Source organism: Acromyrmex echinatior, chromosome 12 (genome assembly GCF_024713525.1).
Source record: "Acromyrmex echinatior isolate Ae372 chromosome 12, ASM2471352v2, whole genome shotgun sequence".
Classification (NCBI taxonomy): Eukaryota; Metazoa; Arthropoda; class Insecta; order Hymenoptera; family Formicidae; genus Acromyrmex; species Acromyrmex echinatior.
Window position 1 is genome coordinate 10224492 of NC_141863.1, and position 18813 is coordinate 10243304.

Genomic DNA, 18813 nt, shown 5'->3' on the forward strand with positions numbered 1-18813 from the left:
TAAAGCCTCGAATTTCGGAAAAAAACGGTATAAGCAAAGTCGTACGCCTTATATATAGTATATGTAACATATACTATAGTAAAATCTTCCTCGAAGGACGTTTTGGAATGTAGTATAAGTACCATATCCACCAAATCACTTGATATGATTAATATAAACGCTGGCGAATTATTTTGATCTGATATTTTTGAATCACGAGTATCAGACCAAGCTGATACGCGTATCAAATAGTATCAAAAAATTTCAGCGTGCTGTAAACGATGATTCGTTTTGGATATATATATTAAAATTCGCCACTGCTTTTAAATTCAAATCATTTAAGTTCAAAGAATTAGAAATTTTATATCTTGGAAAACAATGAAGACATCATGTCACTTAACCTGACCTATTCTGAGGCAGATCGGTGTAAATAAAGATGTATCAAATATTTAATCCGCATCAATTTGATACGCGCATATACTAATCAATTTAACGATAGATAGTAAAAAGAATCAATCGACAGAATACGATTCATTAATGATTAATATGTTATGTATTCCCAGCAAATGAGAATAGATTGAAATGGATTAAAATGGATTCAGATTTTCAGAAATGTGGATTCATGAATGTTAAAATAAATCCTTTTCAATCCTGAATGCATTTTTATTCATTTATACGAATTGCATAAAGCATCTATGCCTTTCAATCCAAAAATAATATTAACATTTTCTATGCATCGTGAATACTACTCAATTCAGAATTGTGAATAAGAAGTGCAGTTTTTTTAATTCAGTTGAATTCGAAAATAATATCAGCAATTTCTGGGCAATGAATGCTGCTTAATTCAATATTCTGAATATGAATGCAGTTTTTCAATCTAATTGAATAAAAAAAGTTTTTATTTAAAAATGGACTATAAATGTTACTTAAATTATTTAAAATTATAAGCAGGAAATTTTTCGTTTTAATCCAACTAAATTAAAAAAAATTATAACATAAAAATAATTGAGCTATGTTCATTTGTTTATTTCTTTGATTAAAAGTAAAATGAATGATCGATGTGAACACTCGCAAACCAAGTCAAACACAGCCCGAATATTAGATTAATCACGGCGCGAGATATCGATCAAGTAAGATTAGATTATCCGACACTTACCCAATGTTGTTTCATAGTTATGTAAATTGTTTATACTTTATTATATCTGTTAAATGATGGTATTTTTATTATAATTATATGATTTTGTTATTAGTTTAGCTAGTTGTAATTGAAGTAGAGAATGAATAACACATTTATCAATTGAAGAAATAGTGTAGCGAGTAACGTAGAAGATTCATAATCCAGAAGTCCCAGGTTCGAATCCCACTAGAATCCCATTGCGTTTTTTAATATCAATTTGAAGTAATTAATTTTAAATATAATTATTATACAATAAATGTCTGAGGAATAAAATTTGTAATCCTTTTTCTTTTGAATATTAAACTTGAATATTAATAGTATCAGCTCGAATCCAATTTATTTCAATCCATTTTCACGGATTTAAGATAACACCTTTGCGGCTTCAAAAAATAAAAAAAATTTTTTATTGGCTTAAATGATACTTTAAGATGTCTAGAATATGATCCCATTAAGCGATCTTGAATTTATTTCACGTCGAAAACAGCTATGCTTGTGTGTTACCTCTAGCGCGGGGAGAGGGCCTCGGATGCTCACCGAGCTCGCTGCCTTTCTCTTGTGTTTGTCAAGTATTTCAGGTTTCCTAATAGTTTGGGATAGTATGTTAGATGTCGCTTATGACTATTTCCACAGAAATACCTATTATTTCAGCCTTTTTTAAAAAGAATCACTAGATTTTTTTGGCAATCGATTTTATGTCAGATTTTTAGGCGAAAATTCGATTTTTTTTTCAAAGTCGCGCCATTTTCTCAAAAATTGATATTTTTTAAAATCCACCGGTACTACCTTAGCCAAACTATCACAGATTAAGAACCAATTTGTATTTTTGCTTTAGGTCACTCCAGTCAGCCACAATCGTGTACACTAGCAAGACATACGCGACGCTAGCGGCCTCTTTTGACGGCGTTTATTTTATAAACCATGATGATTTTTCAAAAACAAAAAATATGTTCAGTGTCTTTAATATGTAAATAAAAAAGCCCAAAGACCCGATTTTGAATTGCGCACTTCTTTGTATGTAAAAAAAAATCTTGAAAATGAGGTCGATTTTGGCCGTAAAAGGTGTTATACCCCCTTAAGGAGATGCTGGAGCGAAGGCTGAAGTTAATCAAGGTCGATATTACAGATTTTTATTTCCAATGTATAAGATGCTTACGCCCTCTGAGTTAATATGATCATGCAGGAAATTCGATCGATTAATTATCGATATTTTTATTCCGTTTCCTACATTACCATCTTAGCAGGGACATATTAGGGTCGGTTCCACAAATGTAAAATTTATTTTGGAAAATTTTCCAATTTTAAAATTGAGAAAAAAATAAACCGTAATTGAAGTTAATCTTATATTTGTAGAATCGGATCTTAGAAATACAGTTGTATTATGTACACATGCAGTGTAGGCCGTGTTCTAATATATATCCCACCAGTATTAAAAATCTGTAATATACATAAAGTACAGATTTTTAACTTTAATAGTTATATCGATACGAAGCCGTAGTAGCACTTTTTCCTTACGTCCAATGCCATTTTAGGTATAATAATAATATAGTATCAATAAATGAATACGACATTGCACATACATAATGTAATTCTTTTTCATGAATATCCATATATATATATATATATATATATATATATATATATATATATATATTAGGGGTTTGCATTAAAAGCCGCTGTTTTTTCTTTATATTTGAGCACTTATTTCAATAACAAAATATATGAATACCTCAATCAAAGTATTTTCCCTCGGAAGCTATGACTTTTTGGGCAGAAGTTGAATTCCACAACGAAAGAATAGTCTGTCTTTTGAGTCAATCCATTCAGCAACCCAATTTTCGACTTCGCTATAATTATGGAAGTGTGTATCTTCTAGAGCATGTTACATCGATGATAATCGCTTGGTGCTAAGTCCGGAGAATACGCTGGGTGCGGGAGAACCTCCCATTCGAGATCTATCAGTGTTTGTTTCACGGCTATAGCAACATGCGGCCGAGCGTTATCATGGAGTAAAATCATCTTTCGATTTGATGCAATTGATGGTCGTTTTTGCATCAAATTATCATTCAAACGTTCCAATTTTTGTTGATAACGCTCGGTGGTGATTGTTTCGTTCGGTTTAAGCAGCTCATAATACACGACACCTTTCATATCCCACCAAATACAGAGCATTGCTTTGTGACTGTGGATATTTCGCTTTGGAGTCGATATTGATGGTTGGCCAGGATCAACCCATGATTCTTTGCGTTTTGGGTTGTTGAAAAAATCCATTTTTCATCGCCGGTCACGATACGCCACAAGAAACTCTTCTTGTTATGCTTTGCAAGCAAAGAAATTGAGATGTTTAAACAGTTGGCAATGGCATTTTCGGTCAATTCATGTGGCTGCCATTTTCCTTCTTTCTGAATCTTTCCCATAGCTTGTAAACGTCGAAAAATAGTTGATTTATCGACTTTCAGTTGTTGAGATAATTCTTTGAGTGTTTGAGCTGGATTTTCTTCCAATAGAGCTTGCAGTTGTTCATCTTCGAATTTTTTCGGTTGACCTGTTCGTTGTTTGTCGTGAACGTCACAATCACCACTTTTGAATCGTCGAAACCAGTCTCTACATACTGTTTCCGATGGAGCAGATTAACCATAAATTTCCGCACGCAATCGATGAGTTTCAGCTGCACTTTTTTTCAAATCAAAATAGTGTAAAAGTACACATCGGAAAAACAACTTATCACGTTCCATTTTAATTCAGTTATAGAAAAGCACATATGTAAACAAGGATGACGACTGTTGACTGAATTTTAGTAGGAAATGTTCACATTTAAAAATGATATAAGTAGCAGATGTCTCTGACCATAGCATACGCAGTTACTGCCATCTAAACGTGAACAGTGGCTTTTAAAGCAAACCCCTAATATATCTATATATATATATATATACAATATATATATATATATATATATACAATATATATATATATATATATATATATATATATATAATGAGTATATCTGTACACATAAAATGAGGATTTATCAGAGAATTCGTAATTTGATTATCTTTTTAAGATATTACGTCTGATCATCTGCGTTTGATTTTCGTTAGCTTTGATTTATGTTAGTTGTATGTATATCCTGATATTGAAAATATAAAAACATATATCACTAATATCTGTATATTTGACCATAAAAAAACATATCTCTTTTTATTTTTTCAATGTAGAAAAAAAAATCAGTACACCTTTTTGTTACACGTAATAAAAAGAGATGAAGTAGCTACACACATACGTGAATATGTATTAGAAATATATTTTATGTTTTGTAATGTGAGTACATCATAATGCACGTAAAATATAATTCTATTCACTAATGTGTCTATATTATATCTGCATGAAAAGCTAAACATGAGCTAAGTATGATATAACTTCTATCTCTCTTTTATGGGCCTTCTACAATAAGTCATTAGTTACAAATCAGAAGCTAAAAATTGATCAATCACAGTCAATTTTTCTGACTTCTTATTTATGGCTGATTTATGGCTTATAATTGTAAAAGGCCCATTAAACATAATAAAAAGAGATGGAATAGTTACATATGTATGTGCAATGTATTTACGTACTGACAATACATGTTACATCCTAAGTTAAAATGACATTGGGAATAAAGGAAAAAGTGCTATTACATTACACGTGTATACATGTATTTCAAATACATGGTTGCATCTGAAAATATATCTAAGTCACAGTCAGAGTGTTCATTTAGTAAAAATATACTTATTGTAACTTGCTGTTAGTCAACGTACATTGACCTGTAAGTGTATATATTTGCTAAAATACTTTGAATATGATATACTTACATACATTTCATAAACGTACAGCATCGTACAAAATTTATGCATGTGACTATTGACTGTGTAATGTATGTTGTATATATATATATATATATATATATATATACACACACACACACACACACACACACACACACATATGTATAACATATATATTATATAGGGTGTCCAAAAAGACCCCGGATTTAGGAGCTGAACATAAAGGTGACTATAACTATAATCATAAAGGAATGTGAATTATACTTGTATCGGCATGCATAGTACGCCAAAATATAATATGTTGACCTATGATTCACGTTCTCTTCTATAATTGAATTACGGTCATTCTTGTGCTATAAGGCTATTACCTAACGTTTTTAGAAAAAATGTTTCAGACAGAAGTTATAAGATTTCAAACAAGCTGTTTACTGATATTCAGTCTTTTTTTTCTTCATTAGTTTCTTTGTTTCCATCATGTCAAGCAATCAGCTTTTGATTCCATCATAACAATGCTATTCACATTTCTTTAATTGCAGACGCAAAATTCTACAAGTTGATTCCGTAATTGTATTTTACCAAATTTGATAATCGAATGCCTCTGCCAGTAAATTAAAAATAGTCAGTCCATGATGAAGGCCTCTGACATTTATCTATAACTAGCCAAAGCACGATTTACAGCTGTGGCATTTTGTTATAGCTAGCCAGCTCATGATTAACGCCTCTGACAGTAAATTAAAAATAGTCAGCCCACGATGAACGCCTCTGACATTTGTCTATAACTAGCCAAAGCACGATTAACGCCTCTGACAGTAAATTAAAAATAGTCAGCCCACGATGAACGCTCTGACATTGGATCTAATTAAACAAAGCGCAAATTATTGTTATAACTATATCACTTGTATGATAAATAAAAGTGATATTTCCACGAATGACATAAAGATGCTAACCTTTTCCATGCTGGCTTTATAGGATGCCTTCCAACAAGAAACACACATCACAATAAGCAATTTTGACCTTCTAGAGTGCCTTCCAACAAGAGACACGGTGCATTATTACAATCTTGTTCGCCAAAACAAGAATGAGATACTGTATTGTACTGAGTCGCTTGATAGAAAGCACCCATAACCTTCTCTCAAAGGCAGACAATATTCTGCTACTACATTTTTTTCTATTTTGTGGACACAAAACACTATATAAATATACACACACACACACACACACACACACACACACACACACACACACACACACATATACATATATATGGTTGTGTGTAAAACACTACTAATACTACACTGAATTGACAGTTCTGTTGCGCGGCAACGATATTATGAACGCGGATCATACTAATTACAGCTGATTGACTCGTATAACGCCGTTGTTTTCTGACACATACAGCGTCACGCAAAACGATATATGTATGCATATATATATATAATATATATACAAACATACATACAAAAAATTTTTATTTTTCACTCTAAGAAAAAAGATACGTAATCGATATCATGGTCACATTATCTTCTCCTTAGCGACTAATTAAGAAAAAGCGTTCACCGTATCTAAATCTACGTTATTGTAAAAACTCTTTATTATCTTTGAAGTTCTATTACTGATACATCATTAAATGAATTCTCCAGGTTTATTTCACTAAAAAAAAAAATACAAATAGATGACCAGATATATGACGCGGTAAACTAAAATTCTATATTACATTCTGTGGCACAAAAATGTGATCAATAGCCCTTTGAAACTGAATGTATCATAAAAATAATAAAATAATATTTTAAAAATACATTACATTCAGTAAAATGCATTAAGTTATTATGATGTTCAATCATCATTATTAAGAAAATACAATATTATGTAGAAAGGAAAATATTTTATTTTATTTTATTTTATTTTCAAGACAATTTGCTGGAAGGTATGGTCGCAGCATACTGTTCCTTATACTGTGACGTTCTTGAGATGCACGTCCGCGCGTGAGCGGTTCGGCCGTCAAGCGTCAAGCGGTTGTAAAGGAAAAGTAGACAGCATTTCAGAAATCGGCCCGAAATGCGCAATTAATTTCGAGCACATTGAAGTACACGTATATAATTTCTGTAATTTTATAAAAAGTATATTTGGAGTAATATAATATAATAATAGGTTTATTAATAACGTGATTTATTAAAAAAAAAATTATGAAAAAAGGAAAAAGCAAGATCGAACATAAGATCTTCAATATTCTGATCTTGCACATAACGCCCAAGACCACGCTGAGTTCTTGCGGATCACCTCGACGAACACGGTACATATAGTACACGGAAAGTCTTAAACTATTGTATATCTCATCAATATTTATGTTTTGAAATCATTTTTGCATTTGCATTTTTGCGTTAATGAGAAAAATATATGATTAATATAATTTAATAAAAAGAAAATGAAAGAATTTTAATTCACAAACACAGTTGCTTGGACTAATATTTAATACTCCAGCAGACGACAAAAATTGGAGATTTTCACATCTGCTGGAGTATTGAATATTAGTCCAAGAAACCGAAGTCTGTCAAAAAAAAAACGGAGAACTGGCAACCGTGTTCGTGATTTAAAATTCTTTCAATTTCTGTTATTTCGATAGAGCGAGACAAAGAAAAAACAAAAACGGATAGAAGGTCCTATTGTAATCGGTGAGTCTCCGCGCGGACACGCCGAACTGGGCTCGTCTAGCAAAACAATGAGTCTGTCTCTGTCCTTCTCTCTGTGGTCGCTTGTTTCTAGCGACCGAAAATATTTTCTCGACGATCTCGGCCGCTTGGAGTGTATCATAAGGAGGAAAGAGACATTCTAGACAATACATAATTTTTATTAAATTATATTAATCCTTTGCCTTACGATTTAAGTTACGATGGCCATAATTAACAGCCTGGAACATATTGTTTATGTTTGGCCCGATAGACATACCACGGCTCTCATCAATGCTACTTATGTTTGGCCTGATTTCTTTACCACGAGTCTCACACGATATTAGTGAAAGAGTTAATCATATACCTTTCTCATTAATATATAATAGCAAAAAATGATTTCGAAACGTGATAGTTAACGAGATATAGTTTACGATTTTCTGTGTATTTTATGTACCACGTTCATAGAGGCGGTCTGCAAAAACTCAGCGTGGTCTCGGGCGTTAGGTGCGAGATCAGAATGTTGAGGATCCTATGTTCAATCCTGCTTTTTTCTTAATTTTTTTTTTTAACAAATAAAAAAGTTATTAATGATCATATTACTCCAAATATATTTTTATAAAATTATAGAAATTATATGTGTACTTCAGTGTGTTCAGAAATAGTTACACATTTCGAGCCAATTTCTGAAGTGCTGCCTATTTTTCCTTTACAACCTCTCAACAGTCGACGGTTGAACCGCTGGATCGCGCGCGGACGTGCATCTCAAGAGCGTCACAGTATAAGAAACATGCTGCTATCATACCTTCCAACAAGAAAATTATCATGACAACATTTTAGCCTGAAAATTATCATAAAAATATTTTCCTTCTTACATAATTGTTATTTTCTTAATAACAGTGATTGAACATCATATTAATAAGTATATACATTTTACTAAATATTATGTACTTTTAAAATATTTACTTTATTATTTTTAAAACATATAAAAAATAAGAGCATAAAAATCCACAGCACAAGTTATAGTTTGTGATATTTAATTATTATTACATAAATTAAAACATTAAACGTTTCGGCCACAATCTGGCCATCTTCAGTAATTCAATAATATTCTTAACACGCAGAGTTACATCTAGTTGACATTAAATTCAACAGTCGAGAGTTGTAATTAAATAAACATATTCTTTTATATGTGAAGATGCTTCATACAGTAATGTTACAACGCCAGTTGTCATATCAAGAAAAGTGTAGAACAAGAATTTCCAAATTCTGTTTTACAGCAAAAAAAACCAAACGATGAATCTCAAGTATTTCTTTTACACAATTAGAATTTTGTCGTGACATTATGTGTTGTTATTTAAATAACATGTAACTCTGCGTGTTAAGAATATTATTGAATTACTGAAGATGGCCAGATTGAAACGTTTAATGTTTTAATTTATGTAATTAAATATCACAAACTATAACTTGTGCTGTGGTTTTTTATGCTCTTATTTTTTATATGTTTTAATATTAGAACCACGTTAGTTTTCAAGATATATTTAATTATTTTTATACATTACATTGATACATTCGATTTTCTTTCAAAGAGCTACTGACCACGCTTATGTGCCACAAAATGTAATATCTTTTAATATAGAATACTGATAATATCAATTTAAGACTAATAAGAGTTGATACAGAACGAGATGCGTAATTTTAAATTGGAATGACTCAACTTCAATAACTCCGTGATGTCTTCTTTATTCAACATATGAATAAAGAAGGCATGTTGAATAAAGAAGACATCACAGAAGACTAAGGAAAGTAAAGGATTGATAATTTGCTAGAAGGTATGGAGCATATTTCTTAGTGCTATGCTCCTGAGATACACATCCACGCGCGATCCGGTGCAGCTCAGCCATCGAGCATTGAGCGGCGGCGGCGGAGGGAAAAAAGGCGATGCTTCAAAAGTCGACCCAAAATTTAACATGTATTCCAATAACTATAGGAAGAATATCGAATCACTTTAATAGATAAATAAAAAATTATTTATATATTGCATATAAAGGCACATATAAAGGCTTTTTGATTTGTTAATTATAAAATTATATTAATATCATCCTTATAATTATATTAATCATCCTTATAATTATATTAATCACACTTTTGCGATTTGATTGATTATCAGAATTTTCATTCGGATGAGAATTATAAAAAAAATATTTCACAGAAAGTACTGATCGACGTAACATTATTACAGAAAAACATGATTTTTTTTTGGATTTTTTCTAAAGGTAAATTAAAACGTTTAGAAATACATATAATATATAATTTCAATAATTAAATAAAAATATATTTAGCCCGTAATATATGTTTGTTAACAATGTCACTTATTTAAAAAAAAAAATTATGAAAAAAGAAAAAAGGAATTGATCATGAGATCTCTAACATTCAGATCTCGCATCTTACACGTGAGACCATGCACATGAGGTCTTGCAAATCATTTCTATGAACGTGGTATATAACACTCATGGAAAATCATAGAAATATCAATATCCCGTAAATTATCGTGTTTTGAAATTATTTTTGCTATTATACATAAATTGGAGGGATACAGGATTAGCATAATTTATTAAAACTTATATGTTATCTATAATGTTCCTTCTCCTCTTAATTATACACATTGAGCGGCCGAAATTTTCCAGAAAGCATTTTCGATCGTTAGAAACAAGCGACCAGAGAGATGGGGGGGGAGGAGAGGAGAGGAGAGGAAAGGAGAGGAGTGGAGAGGAGAGGAGAGGAGAGGAGAGGAGAGGAGAGGAGAGGAGAGGAGAGGAGAGGAGAGGAGAGGAGAGGAGAGGAGAGGAGAGGAGAGGAGAGGAGAGGAGAAGAGTGGAGAGGAGAGAGAGAGAGTAGAGGAGGGGGAGAGGGAGAGGGAGGGGAGGGAGAGAGGGAGAGAGAGAGAGAGAAAGGGAGAGAGAGAGAGATTCTGAAGGATAGACTCGCTGTTTCGTTCGACGAGCCCAGCTCGGCATGCGGAGTCTCACCGATTACAATCGGAGTTTCCATCCTTTTTTGTTTTTTCTCTGTCTCACTCTGTCGTACTTCTGTTTCAATAATTCGTTCTACAATTCAAGAATGTGATTTCTATCGATTCTGGCATCATCATCGATGGAGCAAGGACGCACGATTCCTTCTCTAAACAACGATCCTGATATATATTTTTATATATACAAAAATATATTATTATGGCGTTTCCGGCTGATAATATATTGCTGGTTTATTTACAATGGTTCAATCCATTTCTATAGTTGAATAGCGATACTACTTCGTTTGCGCGCGACCGATAGGAGGAATGGCGCTTCTTACTCGACATCCGAGTCGAGTCAAAAATGTGCTGTATACAATTTATGATTTCAGACCTTGCATAAGTAGCTGGCGATTTACAGAAAACCTCAAAGAACAATACTATGCTTGCAGAAACGAGTTACGAGCTTTAATATAAGAGCAAAGAGTATTCGAAAATTTCATTTATATGCTACGTCTATTACGAGATTGCAGTTTGTCGTTCCGACATCCGAGCAGAAAGGAAGCTCAACCGAAACACACATCGCGTTCCGAACCTTGATATATGCATGTGTAAATAATTCAGTAAATAAAGTTTAAACATGTGTTGTATATATGTACACGCACACACACGCGCGTGCGCGCGCGTACACGCATACATACGCACACGCGTGTGTATTTGTGCTATTATATATTATATAATATATATATATATATATATATATATATATATGTTATTTTATATATATGCATTAATAATTTACTAAATAAAATGTATGTAAAAGACAGAACAGTGTAATTAAAATAATTATCTTCATTTGTATTCATATGTAAATAATATGGTATGTTTCTTGTTTAGGAAGAAATTATTTCAACAAAATTGAAATAACTAATATCATATTTATTTTATTATTTTTCCTCTCAAAAGAAAAAACTTTGACCAGGGCACGTTTATTGATATGGGCCTGAGTAGGTCGATAATTCAGATCATTTCTATGGTTCAGCGACGCACTTTTCATGACAGCGCCGCTGTCGGAATATCGCGGAACTAAAATACTGCTCAGTTTCATGGCTTCACGTCAATTTCACTCGTAATATACAAACGAAATTTTTGTACACGCCTTTCTCTTATAATAAAACTCCTACCGCGTTTCTAAAAGCATAGGATTGTTCGTTTAGGTTTTCCGCAATTCGCCAGCTACTTTTTATGAACGTGCAAGATCTGAAACTCTTATATGCAACACATATTGTGATGTGTTGACTACAGAAGCCGATAACAAAACTGTAAGTCTTTAATTTTCTTTCGTTTTTTGTATTCAAATGTAGCTGGCGATTTGCGTTGTTGTCGATACTTTAATTGTGGAGCAGGATTTTTCAATCCATAAACACAGTTACGAGAAAGGCATTTTTAAAATTTAATGATAAAACAGGACATTCCAGCATCCCCTTAAAGTACGCATTAAAAAAATTTTAATCCAGTCTCGTTTGCTGGGTCAATATTACATATGTCGATTTTTTTTGTCGAATGACGAATTTTGAAGCATGTTAATTGGTTTCAAGACAGAGAGAATCTCGGACCTTTTTGTCCGATAGCTAATCAACAGGCTTGAAAAATTTATCGTATGACAAAAAACAGACGCATATAATATTGACCTAATAAATAACATCAGCCGTTAATGAATCGCATTGTCGAGATTACATCATAGATTATATAACCTTCAAAATACAACATGTACCGCTTTACTGCTCTTTTATAATTTCATTTTCTCGATCTTCTTTTACTTTATATAGTAAAATATATATATAGTAAAATATATAACAACGTACATATTTCAATAAAAGTAGGCACATACCGATAAAAAACATCGAAATGTAAAAGAAAGCAATGTCTCTCTATGTACAATGTGACACATAAGGTTGCAAGAAAGAAGTCTGTTCGAGATCGGTAATTCAAAAAAAAGGTAAGAATTCCTTCGGTCGACCGACAGTAATTGTTATTGAACGCACGCACAAGGCGAGCTCGTGATTTCATCTCGAGCCTGGCATTAAGCCTCGTCAAAGTCAGGGATTCATTGTTCTTTAGACTTTTCAAAACAATTCGATACACGCAAACAGGCATCGGCAACGGAACATCGAAAGTTCTAGAACAATTCGATTCACGCACGCGAGCGCCGCGCTCCGACGAATACATCACGCGCTGTCACCAATCCCGCGTACGGATTTTCTGTCGCGCATGACTGTTACGTTGAACGTCGCTAGAAAAGAATCGAAAGCGCCAATCAATTTTGTACAACCAATGCCATGTGATAATTACGATTGTGGCTAAATTTAATTGGATTTCTCCCAAGAAGAAAGCCCGGACCGGAAACAATAAATGCTTCGATCTCGCCGGTCCTCAGAGCAGATTGGGCAGATTGAGCAGATTGCGCAGATTGCTAAAATAGTCTACACCGCTTATACCGTCTACACCGCTTAGAATTCTTAGACTTCTCAGAGTTCTTATTTCTAAAAGTTCTTCGAGTTCTTAGAATCATAGTCTCGCTACTATACCGCTTCGTTAAATCGCCGCGCTAACCGCTTAGTGAAATCGCGATAAAACGACTCTTTCCGAGAAAATCGCCGAGATTTTCCATCACCGCGATTCCAAATACAATTTTGGAAAAGGTGACCGCATTTGATATTTTGTTAATCTAATATTTAATTAATTATATTTTTTTGACTCTGTAACTGATTATATTAAAGAAAATTCTTTTGTTAAATTAAATGAAAACGGAGTTCTCTTCACTGTCGTGCATCACATCACCTTGTGCCGTTCTCTCACTCGAATCTTTCCGCGCGGTGCATTCTCGCACATTTTCTGGTCCTTCGAGCCGGATTTAAACTAGCGAGAAAGACAGTAAGACAAACGCCGCATCACTTTAAAAATTTCACGATCAGCGCTCTCGCTCTGGTTCGTTCTCGCACAAAGTCGTATCCTATATCTTTCCTGTCAATATTCCATTCCGTTGTTTCTTTCTCCATGGGGACGCAGCCTAAGTAAACGTTGTTAAATATACATGATAAATCTAAAATTTTTTAAAATCTTCATAAATGCGTCAATGTATGAAACATATGAATTACGTATAGATAGAAATCATTGACCTGGTAAAAAAAGCTATAAGCCGCTCGGTGAGCTATAACGCATTTGGATATGTGTACATACGTATTAGGAAGGCCTTAAATGAGGATAATTTATACATCAAATGAAAAATTTTTTAAAGACGTATGATTTTAAAATCATGTCCAATAATGCAGCGTCCAATAATACGGTATCCAGTAATGCGTATCCAATAATGCGGTGTCCAACTGTATGGTGTCCAATCTTGTGTGTCTACTAGGTGGGGTGAAAAGTAACCTCCTTGGGAATGAAAAAAATTTTTTTTTAAAAATGTTTTTTTATTTTATTCAATGTAGTCCCCTTTTAGGTCGATACACTTATGCCAGCGATTTTCCAACTTCTTGATCCCGTCTGAAAAGTAATTTTCCGAAAGGTCTGCAAAATACTCCTCCGCGGCGTCGATGATTTCCTCTCGTGAGTTGAATTTTTTATTAATGAGCCATCTTTTGAGGTTTGGGAAGAGATAATAATCCGAGGGAGCCAAATCGGGCGAATACGGTGGATGCGGAAGCAATTGGAGCCGTAAATCATTGATTTTAGCCATGGTTGTGATGCTCTTGTGCGCCGGTGCATTGTCTTGCAAAAACAAAATTTTTTTTCGCTTCATGTGAGGCCGTTTTGCAGCGATTTCGGCCTTCAATCGCTCCAATAATGCACAGTAATACTCGCTGTTGATGGTTTTTCCTTTTTCGAGGTAGTCCACGAAGAGTATGCCATGACAATCCCAGAAAACCGACGCCATAACCTTTCCGACCCATCGAGCCTCCCTCAGCCGCTTCGGAGCACTCGTACCGGCTTCAGTCCATTGCCGGGCACTCATTCTGTTTTCTGGTGTGTAATAGTGGATCCAGGTTTCATCAACAGTTACCAATCGACGCCAAAAGTCCGCCCGATTCCGCATCAGCAAGTCCAAACACTCTTTCGAAGTGCTCTCGCGTTCGTGTTTTTGATCCGGAGTGAGCATGCGCGGCACCCAGCGGCAGGATAACTTTTTCATATGCAGAATCTCGCCCAAAATATGGCGTGTGCGCTCAGTACTAATCTTTGTAGCATCTGCTAGCTCGCGCACCTTCACTTTCCGGTCAGCCAACACCATTTCATGTATTTTTTTGACATTTTCCTCGGTAACCGCATCGGAGGGCCTGCCGCTGCGGACTTCATCGGTAGTGGAGTTGCGGCCACCACGAAACTCTCGAAACCAATATTTGACGGTGTAATCTGACGGAGCATTAGCCACATAATATTTATCCAACTTTTCTTTTGTTTCCTTCGCCGTTTTGCCTCTCAAAAAATAATGTTTTATGAGAGAACGAAAATCGTTTTTGTCCATACTCGACATGATGGCAAACACGTCAACAACAATCAGCTCTCAAAACAAAACTAAGGGCAGTATCGCACTGCCACTTGGCATGTCTGCCTAAATATGAACGGACTACAAGGCACCATAAACTTTTTTGCAGTAGTGGCGCATTCTGGCGGTCAAGGAGGTTACTTTTCACCCCACCTAGTAATCATGCGTGTCCAAAAGAAGGTCACCCCGTGTAAGTTTCAATCTTGACGATACAATCTTTGAAGATCGGCTCGTCTTTAATGTTTAGGATATTAGTCTCAAATGTTGCGCACCGCAAATTCCAAAGACTTTAAAAATGTAACGTTCAACGCTCTGAGCTTCTTCTTCTTCTTCCTGATGCAGCTGGATGAGCGATTGTTATCGAACTGTGACATCACCGGTCTTGCGTAAAGAATGCGTTATCTCTCTGCTCTGTTTTGTTCAGCATGAGCATCTCATGCTCACGTTATCACTGTTGTCGTATGTGCAATCTAACGGTGATCTCTTCTCCTCGAAAATCAAGCAAGAGTCCATTTTTGTCGACAATGCGTATGCGTTAGATCCATAATGTTCTGTGCGATGATCGGCAGGTACGTGATCTGCGCCAGCCTCTCCGATATCTTATATCCTGGCGGCACGCTCGGTGAAAATTCGTGTATTGTGTGCGCGCTTTTGCTGTACGTTGCTGTACGCGCCCGCGATCACATTACACTCTACGCGGATAACATTTATGTTCATTATGTTGATCGACATGTCCGATTCGTGCCATCTTCGCGTCCGCAGTATACGCTTCGATGAGAATCCCAACAGCGATCCAATGCTGTTGGGCTTGCCAAAGTTTATTCTGTATGGACATCTAATCTCGCATCTCATCGTGTTGTAGTTTACGTGGAGCATAATCGGATATTCTCCACCCTCGCTATCATCGTCATCAGTGTCATTGTTGTTATTGTCACCACGCACTAATGGTTTCAAGCGTGTCGCGGCGCGGAAGTTTTTGTAAAATCATACGTTTCAAAAATTCATTTATGTCTCGCACTTCGTACGAACCCGCGGGAATTGTAATTTCCGCGTCGTCTTTGGCGAAATAAAATTTATTATTCACGATTCGTTCACGTTCGATATCGTGTAATAAATCTCAAAAATCGCCAGACCGAGCTCGTAATCTCCGTCATTCAAATCTATGGCGGGAAGTAGTTCGTCGCGAGGACGGTACTCTTCCCGCTCAGCGTAAGCATCAACGATATGACGGAAAAAGCATTCGACTAATACTATTATAAGATTCACAGCACCTCGTCAAGCTTTTTAAATTCACGCGCGTTTACCGTTTGTAAAAACCACAGACACATCAAATTAAATTAAATCTATCCGCAGAAGCTCTGATCGTACGTTTGATAGGACGTGCGATTGTACTCTATCGTCGTAACACGTTCCCAAAATACCGCACCAGTTCCTTGGGCGACCGAAGATTACCGAAACTGTCGAAGTACATGACGTGGTTGTTCCTCTTCACGTACATTACCCAATAAGTACCAGGTCCCGTCGCATCGTCCAGATTCACGATATCGCTTTCGTTTCGGCGCGCGCCGCTCGTTGGTAATACATGAAAACGCCTCTAAAGTATAGTACGCGCATATACCTCGTAAGCTCGTTCAATTGCACATTGGTAGTTGCGTCAGACGACATTTTTATCGTCTCTTTGGCGATTTTTTTTCTTTGCAGCTACGCCCTGTCCGCGTTTGTACAGGCCGAGATACAGTCCACGTCCGTATTTATACGGAGCGAGATACAATCCACGACCCTGTTCCATCGCGCGATCGTGACGTTGCAGCTCTTCGAGTTGACGTAGCGCGGCATTGCTGTCGTTTACTGCTTTCGCCACGTTGGCCGTTCCGCCGATCAAGAATCCGAGCGTGACTAACATTGGCAAAAACAGTAACGCACCGCTTCATTTCGCCGTCGGAAGTATCCACTTTTTCGTCACCTTTTTCCTCGTCGTCTTCTTCTTCGAGTTCATGCCCATGTCAATCTTGGTCTTGGCTTTCATCGCTGCTCAGATGGCAGTAGCAGCAGCTCTCTCAGAGCCTAATCTCTTGCGACGACCCGTCCTAGCGCTTTATCGGCGAGTATCTTGTCTGCCGCGTTTCTATCGATGAGATCGTTGCTCGAGAGAATACGCAATGTCGTGTTCTTGGTACGCCGCGTCCAGCAGATTTATGCCCGCGTCATCTCTGGCTAATCGCTTCGTAAGCCGAGTGCCTGAACTGCAAAACTGGTAGCCCAGAATATGTAACTCGAAAAGAAGCGAGTTTATCACTCAATTCAGCAGCCCGCCGCGCGACGCCGATATTCGCTACTGTCATTTATTTTCGGTACGAGACCGATATGCGTCCACTGATTGTAGTGCTCATCGCAGAGACAAGTTCGAATTTCCGAATCTGCTTCATGTGTTCCGGAAGTTTGTCCCAGACAAATTCATATTCGATATAGTCGCCGTACACGCAGTGGTAAGAGTACGACCTTCGATATATATTGCAACTACTCGGCGCTCAAGTTTCGAATATCTCAAGGATGACATTTTGCTACTGCGCGATTCGCGGGTTTGTGCGCCTTTAAATAATCGAGAGTATGTAGCCTTTAGTGTGAAATTCGTGCTGTAACTGTTGACGATACGCGTCATGAACTGCGAAATCGCGAATGATGGGAGGCAGCGCAGAAAAGCGCACGAACGGCGAAATGCGAATAGTATACGCGCGATCATTTGTGGCTCCTCGAGTAAAACTAACGTTTTTGTAAGCTTGCTCAGTGGTCGAGCGGTTCAATCGCACACTCAAAAACGACATGTGGAAAATGTCGCACACTCAATTACAAGTGGGTTGATCATCTGCCGTGTTTCGTATCATCAGATTACAACGCGCGCAAGCATCGTATTATCGACATGCGACCCGCCAACGTAACTCCCGCAATCGTCGAAAGACTCTTGGACACGATGTACAACGCGATAAAAATCACTGTCCGGCAAAATTCGAAGTGGGCGATTCGGTTGCGTGAACAAGTAGAAGACAATTTTGGAGAAGAGTTACACGCCAAATTGGACCACCGAGGTGGTTATGACCGTTAAGGTGCAGCGTACCAATTGTTATCTATTCGAGGACTATTGTGGAAAATCCGTCGCTGGTGCGTTCTACGAGCACGAGTTGCATCGCGCTATTCATCCGGACATATATCTCGTGGAAAAAGTACTGCGCAGGAAGGGAGACAAGGTGTACGTCAAGTGGCTGGGATTCGATGGATCAAACAATTCGGATACATAAAAACAATGTCATTTGATTGTATTTTATTTCTACATATAAAACAAATATATATCAATATAAGTATATAAACGTATACTTTTATTACTCCCCATTTATCATCTTCATTTTGGAGTATACAAAATACATAATTACTTGTAACAACTTATATATGGAGCAGAATACGTACATAATGTAATATACATGTAATTTAGATTGTACGAGTATACATGATTGACGGCGAGTCATTTCGATCTCTTCGTTCAAATACCGCGTGTAATCATCGAACGTTATCGTTCGCGTTACGACGTTATTCTTCACACCTTTCGTCTTTTTGCTTGTCCTTTTTGC

At 36.1% G+C, this 18813-nt stretch overlaps 1 protein-coding gene and 1 long non-coding RNA gene across 3 annotated transcripts in view; both read right to left on the minus strand.

Annotated features, from left to right (window-relative positions):
- LOC147907860 (uncharacterized) overlaps window positions 1-18813 on the minus strand; it is an 85827-nt gene that overhangs the window by 58883 nt on the left and 8131 nt on the right. The gene's annotated exons all lie outside the window — the stretch shown is intronic.
- On the minus strand, window positions 14100-15330 carry LOC147907863 (histone-lysine N-methyltransferase SETMAR-like). Its single transcript, XM_087412042.1, has one exon. It carries the CDS (start codon window positions 15179-15181, stop codon window positions 14126-14128), a length of 1056 nt encoding a protein of 351 aa, XP_087268168.1. The 5' UTR covers window positions 15182-15330; the 3' UTR covers window positions 14100-14125.